General features: G+C 39.3%; 2 protein-coding genes across 3 annotated transcripts; both read right to left on the minus strand.

The window, feature by feature from the left end:
- Positions 1-302: 302 nt before the first annotated feature.
- On the minus strand, positions 303-9,719 carry LOC143888147 (uncharacterized). Of its 2 annotated transcripts, none has more exons than XM_077392479.1 (6): positions 9,540-9,719; positions 6,183-6,330; positions 4,670-4,782; positions 4,330-4,565; positions 677-1,471; positions 303-556 (listed from the first exon to the last, which is right to left on the minus strand). In XM_077392479.1, exons 2-6 carry the CDS (start codon positions 6,286-6,288, stop codon positions 529-531), a joined length of 1,278 nt encoding a protein of 425 aa, XP_077248594.1. In that variant the 5' UTR covers positions 6,289-6,330; positions 9,540-9,719; the 3' UTR covers positions 303-528. The 2 variants fall into 2 exon arrangements, with proteins under 2 accessions (XP_077248594.1, XP_077248595.1); XM_077392480.1 differs by lacking the exon at positions 9,540-9,719 and adding an exon at positions 5,025-5,315 and having other exon boundaries at positions 6,183-6,320.
- A 7,449-nt stretch (positions 9,720-17,168) lies between these two features.
- Positions 17,169-18,114, minus strand: LOC143887312 (uncharacterized). The gene has a single exon (XM_077391420.1). It carries the CDS (start codon positions 18,011-18,013, stop codon positions 17,207-17,209), a length of 807 nt encoding a protein of 268 aa, XP_077247535.1. The 5' UTR covers positions 18,014-18,114; the 3' UTR covers positions 17,169-17,206.
- Between the last annotated feature and the right edge of the window lie 225 nt (positions 18,115-18,339).

Consider the following 18,339-nt stretch of genomic DNA (forward strand, 5'->3'; position numbering starts at 1 on the left):
CAAAAACGCTGAACATGACCAAATTGTTGGTCATTTTTACTATTGTCTTTATTTTCAGAAGAGAGCTCCATTTTGGAAGTGTTTTCCATAAACCAATAATGCAGAATGGAAGGTAAACAACAACAGCGGGCATTTTGATTGTTCAATAGCCCCCAACTGATATTTTCAGCATATTGTGAGAACATAGACAATGATGCAATGGAAAGTTTTTCAGCATATTGTGAGATGTGAGAACGATGCAATGGAAAGTTCAGTCTACCTATTCATTAGCCTTTGACATCATGAGCAAACAGAAGAAGAGATTTAGCTTAAAACTCACAAATAAATCCATCTAAAATTAACGACAATTCAATACAACCTAAACATTTGTCTGTTCAAAGGCTTTGCACATAACTGGCAGTTGCTAATGAAATATGCAAGACAGGCAAACTGGAAAGGAACTTACCTGGGATTTGCAACCAGAACTTTTTTTGCTTTTCCTCAAGACAACCAAAATCTTGATAAATCCTCAGATCTTTTTGCTTTTCCTTAAGATCTTTCTCTCGTGGGGGAACGGCTGCATGAAGTAATAATAGTACAACGGTAAAAAATGGTAAATGGGATAAGAAAGTAAAATTTTCAGATATCGAACCAAAAAGGGTAGGTGTGGCTGATATAAAACCATCAGAATACTAACCTGCGGTATCTCTCAGAAACCGGGCTTTCAGCTCCGTCATAATTGGGGCTACCCTTTGGTTCAGGCTTTCTATATGGACTGGGACTACGGCCATAGCCAGGGCTAGCCCTCTCATCAACTCTTCCATAAGGACTCGGCGATCGCTCACGATCACGAGCATGATCAGGGCTAGCCCTCCCATAAACAGGACTTTCAGCTCTGTCATAATTGGGACTACCCTTTAATTCAAGCTTGCTATATGGACTGGGGCCACGGCCATAATCGGGGCTGGCCCTCTTAGCAACTCTTCCATAAGGACTAGGACTACGCTTCGGTTCAGGCTTGTTATATGGACTGGGACCACGGCCATAATCAGGGCTAGCCCTCTTAGCATCTCTTCCATAAGGACTAGGACTATTCTTCGGTTCAGGCTTGTTATATGGACTGGGACCGCGGCCATAATCAGGGCTAGCCCTCTTAGCAGCTCTTCCATAAGGACTCGGACTACGCTTTGGTTCAGGCTTGTTATATGGACTGGGACCACGGCCATAATCAGGGCTAGCCCTCTCAGCAGCTCTTCCATAAGGACTCCGACTACGCTTTGGTACAGGCTTGTTATATGGACTGGGACCACGGCCATAATCAGGGCTAGCCCTCTCAGCAACTCTTCCATAAGGACTCGGCGATCGCCCACGATCACGACTTCTCCGCTCCGAGGACCGATTTTGGTCTCTCCTGTCAGGGCTGTAACCATTTCTTCTTTCGTCATCATCTCGGACTGCATACTCAACTGAAATAACACGATCCATCAACTTGCTGCATGTCCATCAAAAAAGAATTCAAGGGATTGCATTAGTAGTTGATGGAAAAGCACCAATAAGCGTCTGCTTTACCCTTCATTGGCTTGATGTTAGTCACAAGATTTAACTGACGATGAAAGTAAGCATTCCTTTGTACTCCACAATGATTTAGTTTCTAATAAGAAAGAAAATGTTTATTTCCATGCATACTTAAATTTGGATTTCAATTGCTTCAAAGTGCCCTCTTTTTATCAACTTTTGGCAAGGAAAGTGATGCATACAAGATAGAAAACAATATTGTATTACACAGAAGAAAAGTGTGAAGTGTACTAAAAGTATTTCCATGGACACCAAAAAAAAAAACAACTAAACATGTTTACTTGAACACATCCAACATGTATAATATACATTATTTAGTCTAAAAGTATGGACATGTTTCTAGACTTGTTGCTGTTGTAGCTTAAGTTTTTCTTTTTTTTCAGACAGATAATGAGCAACCCTGTTAAAACAAGAAAAAAGGGCCGGGTAGAGCTAATCCCTCAAACAAGACAAAAGCAAAGAGAAGAAAACAAATAAAAGACAACCATTAACATGTCAGGAATATTATCTACGACCCATAAGACCTACCTATTCACCCTCACTCTGACCGGGCCATTGGCAATACCATTGGCCGGTCATGGGGCAATTAATCAATCCGCAAATATAATGATTGGGACATTCTTCAAACTTCTTCATCCAAGAACCTTATAGTCGGGAGCTTTGTAAGCTCCAGATGCAAGTGGAGTACACTGAGTATCTGAAATCTGACCAAACCAAGCTCTTCCAACGGTCAGATTAAGCCCTAATTTTAGTAGCTACTCAAATTATCAATCTTGACAACACATCCATAAATTGGATCTGGTCCAACAGCCAGATCATACCTGATTACCTGGGCAGTGCTGAAAAATTGAAATGAATGCAGACACAAGGGCTCATGGGTTATTCCGGAGAACCTTTGGAGCTTAATGGGTTAGTCTCCACATAAAATAGCAGAACCAGTCCCAAATTAAGTTCATCAATTCGCCTTTAGGGTTTTGATTCAGAGTTGGTCTTGAAAGAATTTTCATCGGTGATCTTAAATTTGTCCTAACATGAAATTTTCTATAACAAGCCACAGCAAAAAAAAGGCAATAAAGATAAATATGTGCAGTAATAAATAAAGGTATGGTTTGGATACCAACTAAAATAATGGATACAACCTATAAATAAATAAAAGAAATCTAGGGCCCACCAAACTAGACAAAATAAGCTCAGGGGTAAGGTATATGCAAAGATAATTGTCATAAGGGCATCAATGGCTCAAAATAGGGTCTCATATGGCTAAAATGGTGGTAGGAAGTATATCAACCAGAAAAGTCGGTACATCGACCTTGAATCTCGTAGGCCGGAGGTTCAAGAGGGTGGTGGAGAAGCTTGGAAGGTCTGAAACAGCCCAAGATAACCGTAACCAGCAATGAATGGAACCGGAGCAGAGAAACTACCCTCGAGCGCAGCCCGGACAACAAAATCATTGGGGAAATATGTATAAGGCAGCAAGGTACAGCTACATAAGGATGAACATTCAAAAATCAAGACTAAAGTGAAAGAAATGCCGAGAAATGGTTGTAACCAACAGGGCTATCAGCCAGATAGAAGTAATGGGAAAAGAATAAGGCCAAGAAGCCAAGAAAGAAATGGACTGTTGGGAGGTGAACAGCCTCATATATTGCTGTAATAATCCCTAGGATAGCAAAAGACAACAAGAAGAGGATCATAATATGATAGGGCAAGAAAAATTGCAAGAGAAATGGACGAGGATGAAAAAAGATAAAGAATAGAAGGGGAAAAAAGGTCTGGGCAGTCGTGAGGAGCTGTCCAGATGTGCGGTTTTCCAAGAATGGGAAAGCCGTGAGGTAGAGATACAGAAAAGGGAAAGAAAAGAAAGAAGAAGATAGGAGGAACAAGAGGAGATAAGAAAGAGGAAGAAAGAGGAGGGATGAAAGGGAAGAGAAGAGGGGAGAAATGTAGGAGGAAGGAGGAATGAAGGGGCTGTTATTCACGTTTTTCTCCAATATTCCTCAAATTAAGTTGAAAAGGGACCTTTATAAAGTGAGTGGGTCATATAAATAACCAATAAGATATAAAAGTTTTTAAGTCATAAATCATTGATAAATGAGTTAAATACCCTAACTTATATCAATCAATCAATCGATCAACTAAACCTTTGTCCCAAACTACATAGCAACCAAAATGCATAAAAAACTGAAACCTCAAAACCTTCCTCTAGAGATGTCATCAAAATATAACTCAATGAATTGGGCAGGGGCAGAGTCCACTTAGCACCCGTCGCTTCTTGGATTTGCACTCAAGCTATCTCATACCACTCCTCCAATAATCTCCTAAAGACAAACCACCATTTCCCATATACAATATTGTCCATTGAATGATTCAAGATTTGATTCATCAACTGACAGCACACATGCAATAGCTTATTTGGATTTGCACTCTAGCTATCTCATACCACTCCTCCAATAATCTCCCAAAGACACCACCATTTCCCATATGCAATATTGTCCATTGAATGATTCAAGATTTGATTCATCAAGTGACAACACAAATGCAATAGCTTAAAATTCTCATTCGATATCCCCACGATGTCAAACCTACTGTGCTTGTGATTACATCAGAAAGCATGCACATTTTATTACAAAGCAGACTGCTAAACAATGTGGTTCATCTAAGAAAAAGTTCTAGAAAATAATGGTTCAAATATTCTTTATGCAAAATTTCAATCTACAACTTTAAGCCACATAAAAAACAATAATAGACTTATATATTACAAAGGATTGGAAAAACCTCATATTGGTTGCGTCCAATGCTTTAGTGGCATCCTCTTGTGATTCAAACTGAACGAATGCAAAATTTCTTCTGATCCTTATATTTAAAACCTTCCCATATGGATCAAAGTGCCTCTCCAAGTCCCTCGTCCGAGTGTTGATGGGATCAAAATTTATTACGAACAAGGTCTTTGTGGGTTTCAAATTACCCGAAGATCTTCTTGAACCGCCGGGTCTTCTGATACCCCGCTCTTGCTGCCATAAAGAATTCAATTGAATGAGCTACCATCAACAAAACAAGTTGAGATAGTGTTAGATTGCAACATAACCATTCCCATAAAGCCAACGACATGCGCTACCTTTGTCCACTCAACCCGAAGCCTGCGCCCCTGTCTGCCAAATTCTTTCCTGTCAAGTGCTCGAATTGCATCCTCGGCATCCCGCTCATCATCCATGTAAACAAAAGCAAATCCTGTACATTAAAATGGTAGAACAGTCAAGAAAAATTACTATACCTTTTTTACCTTTTATTTTTTTCCCCTAAAAAGACAAAGCTAAGTTAAGAAACACTTCCATTAAAGAATCCTTCAAAATATGAGATAGCACTGATAGCTCCAGGAAAATGTACACAAGCACCGTCAGGAAATGAAAACAACAGCTGGCCATCTCTGTGAAAGCTAGAAATCAACTGACCAAAAAAAACCATCAACAGACCTTGTATGCAGAACTAAATGATGTCAAGGAAGGATAATCCAAAAGTGAGTGTCTCATGGCAGGTCATTGAACAGAGAGTGCCTTCTCCATGTATCCTCCTGCCTGTCTGCCAGATCGGGGCATGGGTTCTACATTGGAACATGTCCGGAATTGGAGATGGGCGAAGATCATGAGGAATGAAAGGCGATGGTATCTTGAGGAAAATGTAAGATGATGAATCTCGGGCACGGGCAGGAAATGTAATGCACAAGAGCCCATCAGTGAGGAAGAGCAAGGATGCTCCAAGATATCCTGCGCCAAAGAAATTGTTGAGTATGGGGGCTTACACTTCATAAAACAGATTGCATTGTTAAACTTATCCTGACCCCCTGTAGGACCCAACAAGAGATGACCACCGCCACCATATCATGTAGTCGGGAAAAAGTTGCAGCCTTGCAGGAGCGCAACGGAAGACCGAATGCAGTTTAAAATCCATCACCTTTATGAGAGGGAGGAAGTCCCTTGCTTCACAAATGTTCTTTCATGGGAGGAAGTGCTCACGCGTAAACTTGGAACATGAAAATTAGTGGAACCTCACTTTCTCTATAAAGGATCATTGCAAAGTAGATATGTATAGGCACTTATATTTTCAGTGCGAACTTGCATATGAGCAAGACGCCAAATTGCACAATGATCAGCTTAAGATATCTGAGGATTATGATACCCATATACTTCAAAATGGGTGATATATCTCTGTCGGACTCCATGTTCAATTTGGAATATATACAGTAAAACTCGTCATATCAATATCAGACAAACATCGACCAGGCATCACAGCTTAGTCCTCCACTTTTTGTTTTTGTTTTTTGAATGGTAGCTTAGTTCTCCACTTGTAATTTAATGAAGCCAAAATGATAGGAAACAGCCAGAGCTCAGAAATATTTCCCAGTAATATGGCCTCTAGGGATAATATTTCAATTCAAATGACCAACCAGTAGGTATCAATCCATTTCCAAAAAAAATGACCAACCAGTAGGAACAGATTAGAACTGGCGGACAGGAAGAAACTAATTGAATTGATAAATGGACAACAATTAGTAGGGTAAAGGCAAGTGAAACTCTTCCATAACAGTGATTTTCAAAAAAGAAAGCTCAGTGCATAGAACAAAAAGCACTTACCTGACTTAATATCTACCCTGTCAACCTTCCCGTATCTGCTGAAAAGCCGCTCAAGGTCAGATTGCCGGGTGTCATACTCAAAGTTGCCGCAGAAAATGGGCTTCATTTTCCCTGAACAAACAATGATAACACTTCCTGATCCTTCTCTCTGGAACAACACACCAGAAGAAATAACTTGTCAAACATTGCAAAGGAAAGGAAACATGCATACAAATATAACAAGAAAAACTAGAGAGCAATCCTTTACCCAATCTAGCACTAAAATATCTTAGCTCCACTATCCACCATTTTTCCCACTTAAGAACCTTCCTGTTTTAAAGAAAAAAATAGCCCAATACAGAAATTGGTAGCCTCTCTTAAAAATGCCAAAGTGCTAAGTCCACTCCCCCTCCAGCCTACTCTCAAAAAGGCAGAGAAAAGAAGAGCCAAGAGAAGAATGCCTTGCACATATCAACCTAGAAGATCCCTACCGATAACAATCACAAACTTTAGTTTTTCTTCCATGCCAATTCTAGCAGTGTAACTTTTCATCTCATGTTTTAGCTTCCTACGAGAAAAAAACAGGAAACCTCTTACCCCACTGATAGGGGCCACACAAGAATAAAACAGGTGATTGGGGGTTAAAGCCCTTGCATCAACATAGTTTCCTTCATTTCCAGTTTGTTCTTACGATAGATATCACTGAAATTTCAATAGCTCTACATCATGGTTTCCTGCTTTTGTAGGAAACAAAGCTTCGTAGACATCTGAAGTCCACTACACGAAGAAGAAGAAAACAAATAGTAGCGTCCACGATCTCAAGAGGAAAAACTCAACCAGGGTTAGTATAATTGGTGCTGAAGAAAGCAATCTATCCTTGACAATAAGATATACCAAAAAAAATCTCCTAGAACTCCCCATAGCCCTTATTTATAAAGAAAAGCAACACTATCCTATTGCTCAATAACAAATAAGTCAAAAATCCATAAAATACCCTCAAAATCTATTACTAAAGCATATTCCTAGCAAGGTACAAATGCGAAATTTTTTCAGACCATAAAAAAACAAAAAAGACAAATTTCAATCCCAATTAGGAAACCTCTAAACCTCAACTTAACAAGCTTAGCAAATTCTAGAAAAAATGGCCAAAAAAATTTCACTAGAACCGTAAGTACATGGGGGCTTTCTACTCAGCTTTGACCACATGTGAGCCTCTGCTGATGTCAGCAATGGCATGTGCTGATGTCAGCATGATGTCACTATTACCTTAGATGCATTTCCTCATCAAGTTTTGTTCTTCAAAAAGTAAACCTTGGGGCCCCTCCTATCCCTTAACCACGATTATGTAGCTAGAACCTCATAATCGATTTTATTCAATTTTCCTTTGACATCCACAAATCGCTTTTAGTAGTAAAATCTGCAATATACAACTCAACTCAATTAAGCCTTAGTCCCAAACTAGTTGGGGTCGGCTAATGAATCCTTTAGAAAATTTTCATGAAGAAAGTGAACGGATCTACCCGGTTCAAATTGACTAAGCCTAATCCTGACATTCGTTGGGTTCGTCTACATGGACCATTTTTTTTCCATTCTATCCATCCAATGTCATGTTCTTTGTTATGTTCATAGCCCTCAAGTCGTTCCTCACTGTTTCTACCCAAGTTGTTTTCGGTCTACCCCTACCTCTTTTTACTCCATCAACTTGGCACAAGTCGCTTCTTGTCACTGGAGCATCCAAAGGACTACGTTGGACATGCCCAAACCATCTTAAGCGGTGCTCTCTCATCTTCTTCTCAATTGGTGCCACCCCCACCTTTTTACAGATGTCTTCATTTTTAATTCAATCTAACCTTGGGTCACACATCCATCTAAGTATTCGCATCTCCGCTACACTCATCTTATGCACATGCTGCTTCTTGGTGGTCCAACATTCTAAGCCGTAAAGCATTGCTGGCCTCACAGCTGTCTTGATTCAATCCTATATAAGGAATGAGAGATTGAAGAGGATGTTAACCACAGAATAAGAGCAGGTCGGTTGAAGTGGAAGCATGATTTAGGAGTTCTGTGCGACCGTAAAATACCTGCCAAGTTGAAGGGAGAGTTTTATAAGACAGCCAGATTCTATAAAAAAAGTCCATTCTCCAAGGGTTTCTTGCGCATTGGATTCAACACTCTTCATGCGATTCTCATACAAATGCGAGCAACAACAACATTTTATCTTTGTTGGAATTGAATCTACTTCACTAAAGGCCAATAGACCTGGCACTCACACGGGGAATCAAATCTAGTGCATGACAAGCCCTTTAAACATGCTTTATTAAGGGAGCCTAGATCATCAAATGTAAAATGGAACCGTGACTGGTCTGGGAACCAAGTCTAGTGCACGATAAACCCTTCAAAATGGCTTTAAATGAAGAAATTAGCAAGGCATATTAGCCATTTATAAGGACGAGTTTACTAACCAAAATTGCAAGAAGGGAAATGGAAGGCACAATTTTCAAGATCCAAGCATGTAGCCACAGTGATGGAACAGGAAGGTGCCCAAGTGTTGTTTCACTTAAAAGAAGCTATGTTTACATATCGTTACCACACCAAGTCGACTTCTCGACATCAAAAGCGCAATATGTCGGAAATTGCATGAGATTCCCAAAGTTAGCAGTCATTGAACAGGCAAAACAGGTTAAAAATTTGTTGCCGAATGCTACCTTCATCAGACTGAAACTCTAAAAGCTGAACACTTTCAATGCATTCACAATTTTTTCATTATTTCCCATTCCTACTTCAAAATACTAGCTACACTGTTCACTCTATGAAAGACACAGCTCAAAGATAACAAGAAAAGGAGAATTTCTTAACCTACATAACAGAAACCGACAGGGAAATACAACATTCCGCGTTCTGGAAATTAGGGTTTAGTTCGATTTTGGGAATAGATCTCATTCGAACCCTTTAAACCAGCTCCTGAAAATGACATTTTCTCTAAAATTGCTACAGCTTGTCAAATAATTCCTTGAAGCTGCTCAGTTCATCAGAAATGATGAAAAGGAAACAACAAAGACGATAAAAAAAAGAAAAAGAAGCAATCGCCAAGAAAACATGGAATTAAAAGCCACAGAAACCGATTCGTACGTTGATGGAGACGAAATCAAAACAAAGAACAAATTCTTAAAAAAAAAAAAAAAAAAGGAAGATAGTTCAGACAGTAAATCTACAAGGAGATAACAGATCGTGACATCAAGATCTATGAAAAATCCTTCCATAAATTATACAGAAAGAATAAGAGGTTGTGGAAGATCGGAAATAATTAGACCTAGAAATCTTGTCATAATCTGATATACAAAATGGAGATCTAAATAAAACGTGAGTCGAGTTTTTTACCTTCCAATCCGGAAGAAACTTTGGTGACTCGAAACGCCGCGATCCAATGAAAGACGATCAAGGTTTTTGAAACCCTAGAACCTGAAGTCGAGTCGTCGATGAAAACCACCTACTTTGAAAGCATACAAGATATGTCTAGGCCCTAGGGCAGGTGATGTATTCGCCCCCTTTTATTCCCTTAGCCAGCCCACTTTAGACACCCATCTATCTACGAGAATCCTAGAAAAAATCTTTTTAATTACCAATGTCACGTTTTTGTGCTTCAAACAGCTTTTTAATTTGTTCTTTTAAGATAACATCGGACGGTTGGGATCATCTTAGGCTCTGTTCACTTGCGTTACCTGGAAAGCAAATCCTTGGAAACAGACTCCTTTTTGCTTGACAAGACCTGGACAAGACATAATTCTGGTGTTCACTTGCTTTCCTGAGAAATTAACAAGCCTGGGTGGAATATGTCAAATAATGACATGGAATTGCTAAAAATGATGTGGAAATGTCTCTTTTCTCACTAGTGTGGGAAACCAAATCCCATTATTTTGGTCGGATTTACTTTCCCGGGAAAACTAGTGATAAAAAGTGGGCAAGCAGTTTCTCGGGAAACATTTTCCTGCATAGATCCTGCGCACGTGAACAGGGGCGGGAAACCTTTCCTACACAGTTTCCCTGGATTTCTTTTGCTAATGCTACGTCAGAATCCCGGGAAATCTTTTCTTGTTCGTTCCCGGGAAAACAAGTGAACAGAGCCTTATGGAAGTGATTTTTGGGCCACAAGTAACCTAGTTACGTTTTGGCCCAGGAAATGGACGGTTTGGATCATCCTATGGTGTGGCCCATACAATATTTTCTAAAAAAAATAGGTTGTACGGGTTCACGGCATCTAATATCTCATTTGAGAGAGAGAGAGAGTGAGAGATTGCTTTTATTTAACTTTTTACACTAGTTTCCCTTGGAAACGAAATCCGGGTGTTTTTGGTAGGAAATGAAATCCCTACAGGGGGGAATGGGTTTTTCCATGTCATTTTTTGACTTGTTCAAGAAATTCCACATGTGTAATTCTATTTTCACTAGAAAACAAGTGAACACCAGGATTCTGTCTTGTCAAGGAAAAAAAAGGCTCTTTTCCAGGGATTTGCTTTCCAGGTAACGCAAGTGAACAGAGCTAAGAGGAGAAATAATATGGTGAATGCTAGATCAGTGTAGGTGGTACCGCGGAAATACCGCCCTTGATATTTGATCCAACAGCAGCACTATAGAAAGCGCGCTGCTGTTGGATCAAATATTAAGGGCGGTACCACATGCGCATTCACCATATAAAATCTCATTTAAGAGTGAGGGAGAGAGAGAGAGATTTAAACAATTTATTGTTGTCTTTATTGGTGAAGGGAGAGAATTTAGTTATTTCTACATTATCTATTACAAAGGGTGAAATGGTTATTACAAGCTTGCTTAATGCAAAAAAAACGGCACTATTGGTAATTAAGAAATTCTTTGTGGGATTATTGATCTAGGGGGTTTCTAGTCACTTTTTTTACCCATAATTTATCTAGGAACCCAACAGGTAGGGCTGCAACTTGAGCCGGGTAAAACCCGACCCGCATTGACCCGACCCGAAAATAGCCTGGGTCGGGTTGAGGTTTCTCGGGTTTCGGGTCGGGTCGGGTTTAGGTTTCCAAAACCTGGATGAATCTCCGGTCGAGCCGGGTTTGAGGGGGCCCGACCCGACCTGAGTTGCTCAAGTTATCATTTTTTTTTTCCTTAAAACTTCAAACGTTAAAAAGTAGAAATAAGGGAAAATTACATTTACACCCCCTCTAGTTTCTGACACATCCACTTCTACCCCTATAGTTTAAAATGTGACAACTACACCCCATGTGGTTTCAATTTGTGTAAGGTAGACCCCCTCAGTTGACGGCTCGTCCACAGATTGAAGGGTTAGGATGATCCGATTGAGCTGATATTTTAGGCACACCCTATCTATGTCAGGGCCCATCAAATGAACGCTTTGGATCATCCAAACAATGTGGGCCCACTGTGTTTTTTGTAGTGTTTGGATTCGGGTATGGGCCCACATTGTTTGGATGATCCAAAGCGTTCATTTGATGGGCCCTGACATAGATAGGGTGTGCCCAAAAAATCAGCTCCATCGGATCATCCTAACCCTTCAATATGTGGACGAACTGTCAACTGAGGGGGCCTACCTTATACAAATTGAAACTACAGGGGGTGTAGTTGTCACGTTTTAAACTATAGGTGTAGAAGTGGATGTATCAGAAACTAGAGGGGGTGTAAAATGTAATAAACGATTGAACGAAAGGTCGAGAGCCACTCGCACGCCTCTTTCCCTATTCTCTTCATTCCCCCTTTAGCCCTAGGGTTTCAAGAGGAGAGAAAATAGAAAAAGACCATTACAGAAAAAAAGACCAATACAAAAAAGTTCAGTGACAAGTATTTTTCCTCTTGAGAAGACGTCCAGTGAGTTTACTTTCCTTACATGGCCTACTAAAGACATCCAGTATGTTTAATTTCATTGCATGGCCTCTAATTTCGTTCTTTTATTGTTTTTTATGGTCATATTCTTTGTGTCATTAAAGAATCAAATTCATTATTTATCTGTTATCTTTGCCCAATTGCTTATAATATTTATCTCATATGAGTATAATCATTTTCATTTGGTAATGCATCAATTTATTCTCATGGGACTAGTTATTAGTTAATGCACTGAAGAGTTTGTCATGCTTGAGTTTTCTGCTTCTCTGAGTTCGAATTGCCTTGCCAAACAAGAGTTTTCCTTAAAAAATTGTGTCAATGTGAAAAAACCCGACCCAGCCTGAGATTTATCATGGGTAGGGCCGGGTTCGGGAATCGTGGGTTTTCCCAAAAAAAAAAAAAAACCCGACCTGAGATATTTCTTGGGTAGGGCTGGGTTCTTCAAAACCCGACCCGAGTTGCAGCCCCACCGACAGGTACCTCAAATTTTATCAATAGGAATAAAAAATACAAGAAAAGACATAGAACCCTTACCCTTAAAATAAAAGCATAACAATAAAACTTACTTTTGAAAAAAAAATATAAAAATACATTATTTATTACTAATGTGATGAAATACACACTTGGTCGCATCTAACAACCCCTCTGTATCCTTTGGGATGCTAGTCTAGTTCGGAAAAAAAAAACTGAATCAGTGCTAGTGTCGTAAGTATAGTTTGCCAATTTGTTTGCAACAAGGTTATCTGACATATTTAAGCTTGTGAGTGATAAAAAAAATCTCATAGAGGATAATATTTTCCTTATTTCTTTTAAATTATAATTAATGAGCCATGGAGATCTATCTTTAACTTTAACCTTTATTGATATTTACAATGATAAGGATGTCGGATTCAGACCACATTCTTTTAATATTAAGGATGGTGCTATAGCGAAGACCATCCTTCATAGCTCTAGCTTCACCCAGGATTTCCGTCATAAAAGTGAGAAAAAAGCAAATATTATCTTACTTTTATTATCTCTGTTAGATATAGTAAGGTTATCTCTAGTCACACCATCGACGTTCAACTTCAGAATGTCGTGCCGTCAGTCGGTCACCATTCAAATCTTACTAAAACTAAGTATTTTTGCCTAAAAATATCTCGACTATTCAAACTCCACTCGAACCTTTTCAAATTAGCTTGTGCACAAATTTTAGTCTTACGTTGTTTCTTCAAGTCAAATTTCCAAATTCCCAGATCTTAGAATCTACAAAAGGGATATCAAGGCCCTATTCAGGGGATACACAAATAAGAACTTCTCAAGGAGAAACAAAAATTTTCTTCCAAAGAGAGTGCAAAGAGCTTCGAAATGACTTCTCCAAAATAAAGTTCAAGTGCAAAGTCTCTAAAAGCAATAGAGGCATGATATGCAACACATCATCGGCCTCTTCTTAATTCTTCTTGTAAGTACTTTGGCATTTTTGTATTTTCAAGTCTTTATTATGTAGCTCTAGTCTATTTTTACTTGTTTACCTTCTATGTAGTTTATTTCAAGTTAGTTTCTCGTCATATGCTAGCTCATTTCTTGTTTACATTATTTCAACGCGCATGATATAACATAGGTTTTAGGCTAGATCAGTTAGTCTAAAGTAGTTCTCAAATTTTGGTTATCTTGTACTCCTAGCTTATATTTGATATTTGAAATTATCACTGGATTTCACCCCAATTTTAGTTCTTTTAGTCTTATTTAGGATCACATTATAGCATGTTTAAAAAGTCATCAATACATATTTCTTGCAATCAATTGTTTTCTCTAATTGAGGATCGCATCTATGAGCAAACTATGTCCAAGAGCTGGTCGATTGGCCAGCCAGTAGATCAACCTTCTGAGCACCAAGGGCAACTGACAATCAACTCTTACAGTATATGCAGTCCAATCAGTTTTGTTTTTCATACTTTTTTTAGTTGTCTTTAGTTTCTCAGTTTACTTATCAGTGAGTTTTTATATAGTGTCTGACCGTCAAGTACCGTCAAAACGGTACCACTCTTGATATTTGATCCAAGAGCAGCACACTTTGTAAGATGCTGCTGTTGGATTAAATATCAAGGGTGGTACGTTTGACGTGCCACCTTGACGGGACTTCACGGTCGGCCACTATATAATTTTTCACTTATCAGTATACATGTTTACCATTTGTTCGGTTGTCATTCCATGTGTAATCCAATAAATTGATCATCCATTCACTTAGTTTCAAAGCCATCTTCCCAAATTCTTCTTTCCAAAATTTGTGTAGCCATATGACATGATTCATTCTCAACATCAAGCACCATCTAGATCTCATTCACTGCATAGCAATTAATTAGTTTAATCATCATCAATTAATCAATCAAGCATGTAAGATCGTATAGGAAGCATATGAATATTAATATAGACCGGCTACGGTTAGATGGTGGTGGTGCCTGGAAGATTCCAACACCGCATAGTATCCTGATCAAACAGTTGACGAAGGGAATGAGCGGAACGCAAAGTCTACTGGACGAGGTTCAACTAGGGATACTCTTGGAACAGCGGGAGTCAGAAATCCCCAACTTTAAGAAAGTGTTGCTTAACCCCAACTTTAAAGACACCCAAAAGCCAGCATCACTACACAACACATAAAATTACCATGAAAATATAATATTTCATCCAAACAACATAAGGTTGCATCCTTATAAAATATAGTATGCTTCCCAAACAATTTAAAACCTAGCTATATCAATGAAATTTTTTCACTGTTTTAAGCTTACAATAAATCTAAAACTTTCGGTGAAAGAAAAATCACTGCATCCAAATGCCCCCCTAAGGTTAATAAAAGCCTCACTGGGGGAGAAGCAGCAACCCTCCTTTTCTGCAAACTCAGGGTTATCCCAGTGCTTGATGTGATTCAGCCAAATTAAACCCTACTTGGTTGAAAGAGACAATACATATTACCCCTAAGGCCCTCCATTACAAGACTTCTCATAATCAAGATGCCCTTAATTTGTATTAGTCAATGAAATTATTCGTTGTCAAAAAGCTATATCAAGCGGCTTACTTATTAATCCAGCCTAGAGGATAGAAGACAACCCCGGCCACTTTATGCTACAATCTTCAAAAATTACCAAATTTAAGCTATTATAATACCTAATAGGGTATTCAACTAAATATTTAGAGCAATGATTTTTTCACTCTATCCAACATTTCAACCCGCCCTCGTCTGTATTTTCCTATGTGAACATAAACTCGATCAAATCACAAAAGCAACAAAGGAAATTAAGCAAAAACATAGATCACAAAAAGATTTACGCGGGTTGGCCTGGTAGTGAGGAAACTAAGAGATTTCCAGCATCTCCAAGAGTAGGCTACAACCTTTTATGATTCCTAACCATTAGATTGTCAAAACCCGATACTATGACAATTTCACATAACATAAATGAAGGCCCCAGAGAATAATAGTGCTTGAATGCAAGTACTGAAAACATCCCCAAATAATATGGAAAACTGAGTGAAAACAAAGCACTTCGTAACCCACTAGTTGAGGTAAAGTGCGCTCTGGTGATCAGTCACCAATATCACAACGTTCTAAAAATGAGCATTTTTATCAAAAGAGGATGAAAATGCTCAAAAAGGGGTGAAAGAAGTAATCTAAACTGAAGGGTGCCCCTTGCAGAAAAGGGGTGAAAGAGTGCCACATGCCATCCAAAATATTTATCCAAGGAATTAACACAAGCTCAAATTAAAATTCGACTCCAGTCAAAAGTGACTTGAGTCAACTAAATAGAGTCACTCGAGACTCTATAGAAAATTAAGGGGTTCTCCTTTGAAAAAAAAAGTAATTAATTTACGTTAATTTTTTAATACTTGTTATTTATTTTCACTAATAAGGGCGTCCTCTAGGCAATATCGTAGAAAACCATTTTGCAGCTCCTTTTTGAAGGAGAATAGGAGAGAACAGCTACCTCGGATGAATAAAGACTTATTTGGATGAACTAAAGTGTCCGAGCAGAAGAGTGGGTAAGTAGTCAAGTGGTAGAGTAGTGGGCAAGTAGTCAAACTGTAAGTAGTGGGTAGTAGTCTCCTTGTTGCGTAGTGGTGAATCCAGATAGTGTGTTTGGTTGCCAAGGATGGGTTAGCAGTATCCTTGTACAGGAGAGAGAGAGAGAGAGAGAGAGAGAGAGAGAGAGAGATCCACCCTAGCAAACAAGGGACTGACAAGTAGAGTAGCAAGTAGACATCTGGGGTTTTGACTACTTTTTTAGAGTTTTTATACCAAAAGCCACATAACACCTGACTTTGCTAGTAAACTACTAGTAGGCAATTCACATAAGCCATTCCGCTGCTCACTTTTCCAGGAGAGAACAGCCACATAGGATAACTTTTTAGCAGACTTTGTCTTATTCATTTAATTCATAGGAGGTGCTTGTTCAGTTGTTCTCTCTTTAAAAAGTGAGCCGCTAGTCAAGTAATAGAGTACCATGAATGGGAAAGAGGCTCTCTCTCTCCAAATCACGAAACATGAGGACTTGGGCTTTTTAAAAACAGGTCAAATTATTCACGGATCCAGAGCCTTTTAAAATTTGAGAGATTTTATAAAACAAGTAATGAGTAGCAATAATTCAAGGGCAGTGGCTATTTCCCCCCCTCTTGTGGCTATTTCCCCACCCCCCTTTAACAGAAATCGTTAACTTTTATGCTTTTGGAGTTATTGCTTCTCCACCCCTTCATAAAAGTTAACGGATACTGTTAAGGGGGCGGGGGAATATCACTGCCGTAATTAATGATACCTCGTGTCTTCTACCTCAATGGTCATCGCCTAAACTAACAGAAAAAGTCAAAAGGACAGTAAGTCGAACCTTTAGTGCCCTCCATGCTATGAGAAACAGTAACTCCAAGCACAGAGAACAAATCCAACTCTAGAAGTGAATTCAGGGCCTGTAAATCTATGGGATAATACTAGAAACTACTTGAAAGATACCCACATGTAGGACATTTTCTACATGTTATGGCGTGTTCTTGGTTATTCATCCACATCGACTACAAGGACTCCCTATTCCCTAACCCTCCCCCCTCTCTATATACATGCTTGGAAGAACTCATTGGATCTTCCCTTGAACACACCAATCTCAAATATCCTTTGGAAGGAAGCATTTAAACTTTATGTACAAGGTTGTTGAACCATTTCATCAATTCCCACCAAGAAACTCAGATGCAGTGAAGGAAGGAGGTACTATGATGGATGAAGAAACCTTGAACCTCTTACTCCTCGTTAATTCATTCTCTCCCACCATCAACAATTCCTTACCATCTATCCACCCCATCATCTGATTGTCCAAGCTTTGTCCTCTAAGACCCATATCTCCAACATCTGACCCATCAGAATCAGACCCATTTGGCTGGAATTCGCCGAGCTTGAATGTTTCGCCGGTATCTGGCCCACCGGCCCCATCGCTAGAGGGTTCATCGGCGACGTGGGGGACTATAAAACTGGGTTGCACTGTCTTCTCAATGCCTTTTATATAAGCTGAATTTTGATAATCATAGTTCCTATGGCGAAAAATGCTAGCGAAAGTGAAGTGATCACTTACCCTACTCTTAGACACCTTGCTATTTGTCGATCTTGATATGATATTTTGGAGGTTCTTGCTCAATTTAGCTTTCAAGGAAGCAAAATTTATGCCACGCCCACCTTCGTGTTCGGGCGAAAAGCCCTCATCGGAGGCAGAAGAGTCTGATTGGGAGGAATTGGTGGGTATGGGTGCGAAATTGGTTCGAGCATTTTCGCCCCTCAGGGCTCGTGCCGCTTCATCATAAGCCCTGGCAGCTTCTTCAGGAGTGTCAAAGGTTCCAAGCCATAGCCTTACATGCTGAGAAGAGTCTTTGATCTCTGCAACCCATCTACCTGAAGGCCTTTGCCGCACTCCGATGAACCTGCGTGGTGTAGTTTTGTTTGGTTGGTTGGTGTTGGACTTAGTGTGCTCAGATGCTGCCATTGGAGCTCTTATTTATATGGTAATTTGTGTTTCTTGGATTGAGGAGAACACAGCTCTAAGAGAAAAAGCTTTGTGGGAGTAGAAAGAAGATGAATGATTGTTTTGTGACACACACATAGGCCTAGATGGTTCCTTTGCATACTATATATAAATAAGGTGCTTCCAAGAACCAAGAGAAGGTATATCCTCTTTTCTATTTTATTGATATCTGCAGGGCTTCGCTCAAGTAAGGTTCACACCGATTGGCTTGGCTAAGGTTATTTCTATTTGGATCTTTAGACCTATTAGCACATGGTTTTGAATAGAGTACATAATCTGGGGGTCAA

The sequence above is a fragment of the Tasmannia lanceolata genome, unplaced genomic scaffold, assembly GCF_043159265.1.
Source record: "Tasmannia lanceolata isolate RefF3 unplaced genomic scaffold, GAP_Taslan_0.1 ptg000012l, whole genome shotgun sequence".
NCBI classification, from domain to species: Eukaryota; Viridiplantae; Streptophyta; class Magnoliopsida; order Canellales; family Winteraceae; genus Tasmannia; species Tasmannia lanceolata.

What these genes read in the sequence shown, in the direction of transcription:
- LOC143888147 (XM_077392479.1), bottom strand. Translation starts at nt 6,288, where the DNA reads ATGAAGCCCATTTTCTGCGGCAACTTTGAGTATGACACCCGGCAATCT. An exon ending in CAGGGTAGATATTAAGTCAG is followed by an intron (nt 4,783 to 6,182) that starts GTAAGTGCTTTT and finishes TTTAATGTACAG; the next exon opens with GATTTGCTTTTGTTTACATG. An exon ending in GTTTCTGAGAGATACCGCAG is followed by an intron (nt 557 to 676) that starts GTTAGTATTCTG and finishes TACTTCATGCAG; the next exon opens with CCGTTCCCCCACGAGAGAAA.
- LOC143887312 (XM_077391420.1), bottom strand. Translation starts at nt 18,013, where the DNA reads ATGGCAGCATCTGAGCACACTAAGTCCAACACCAACCAACCAAACAAA.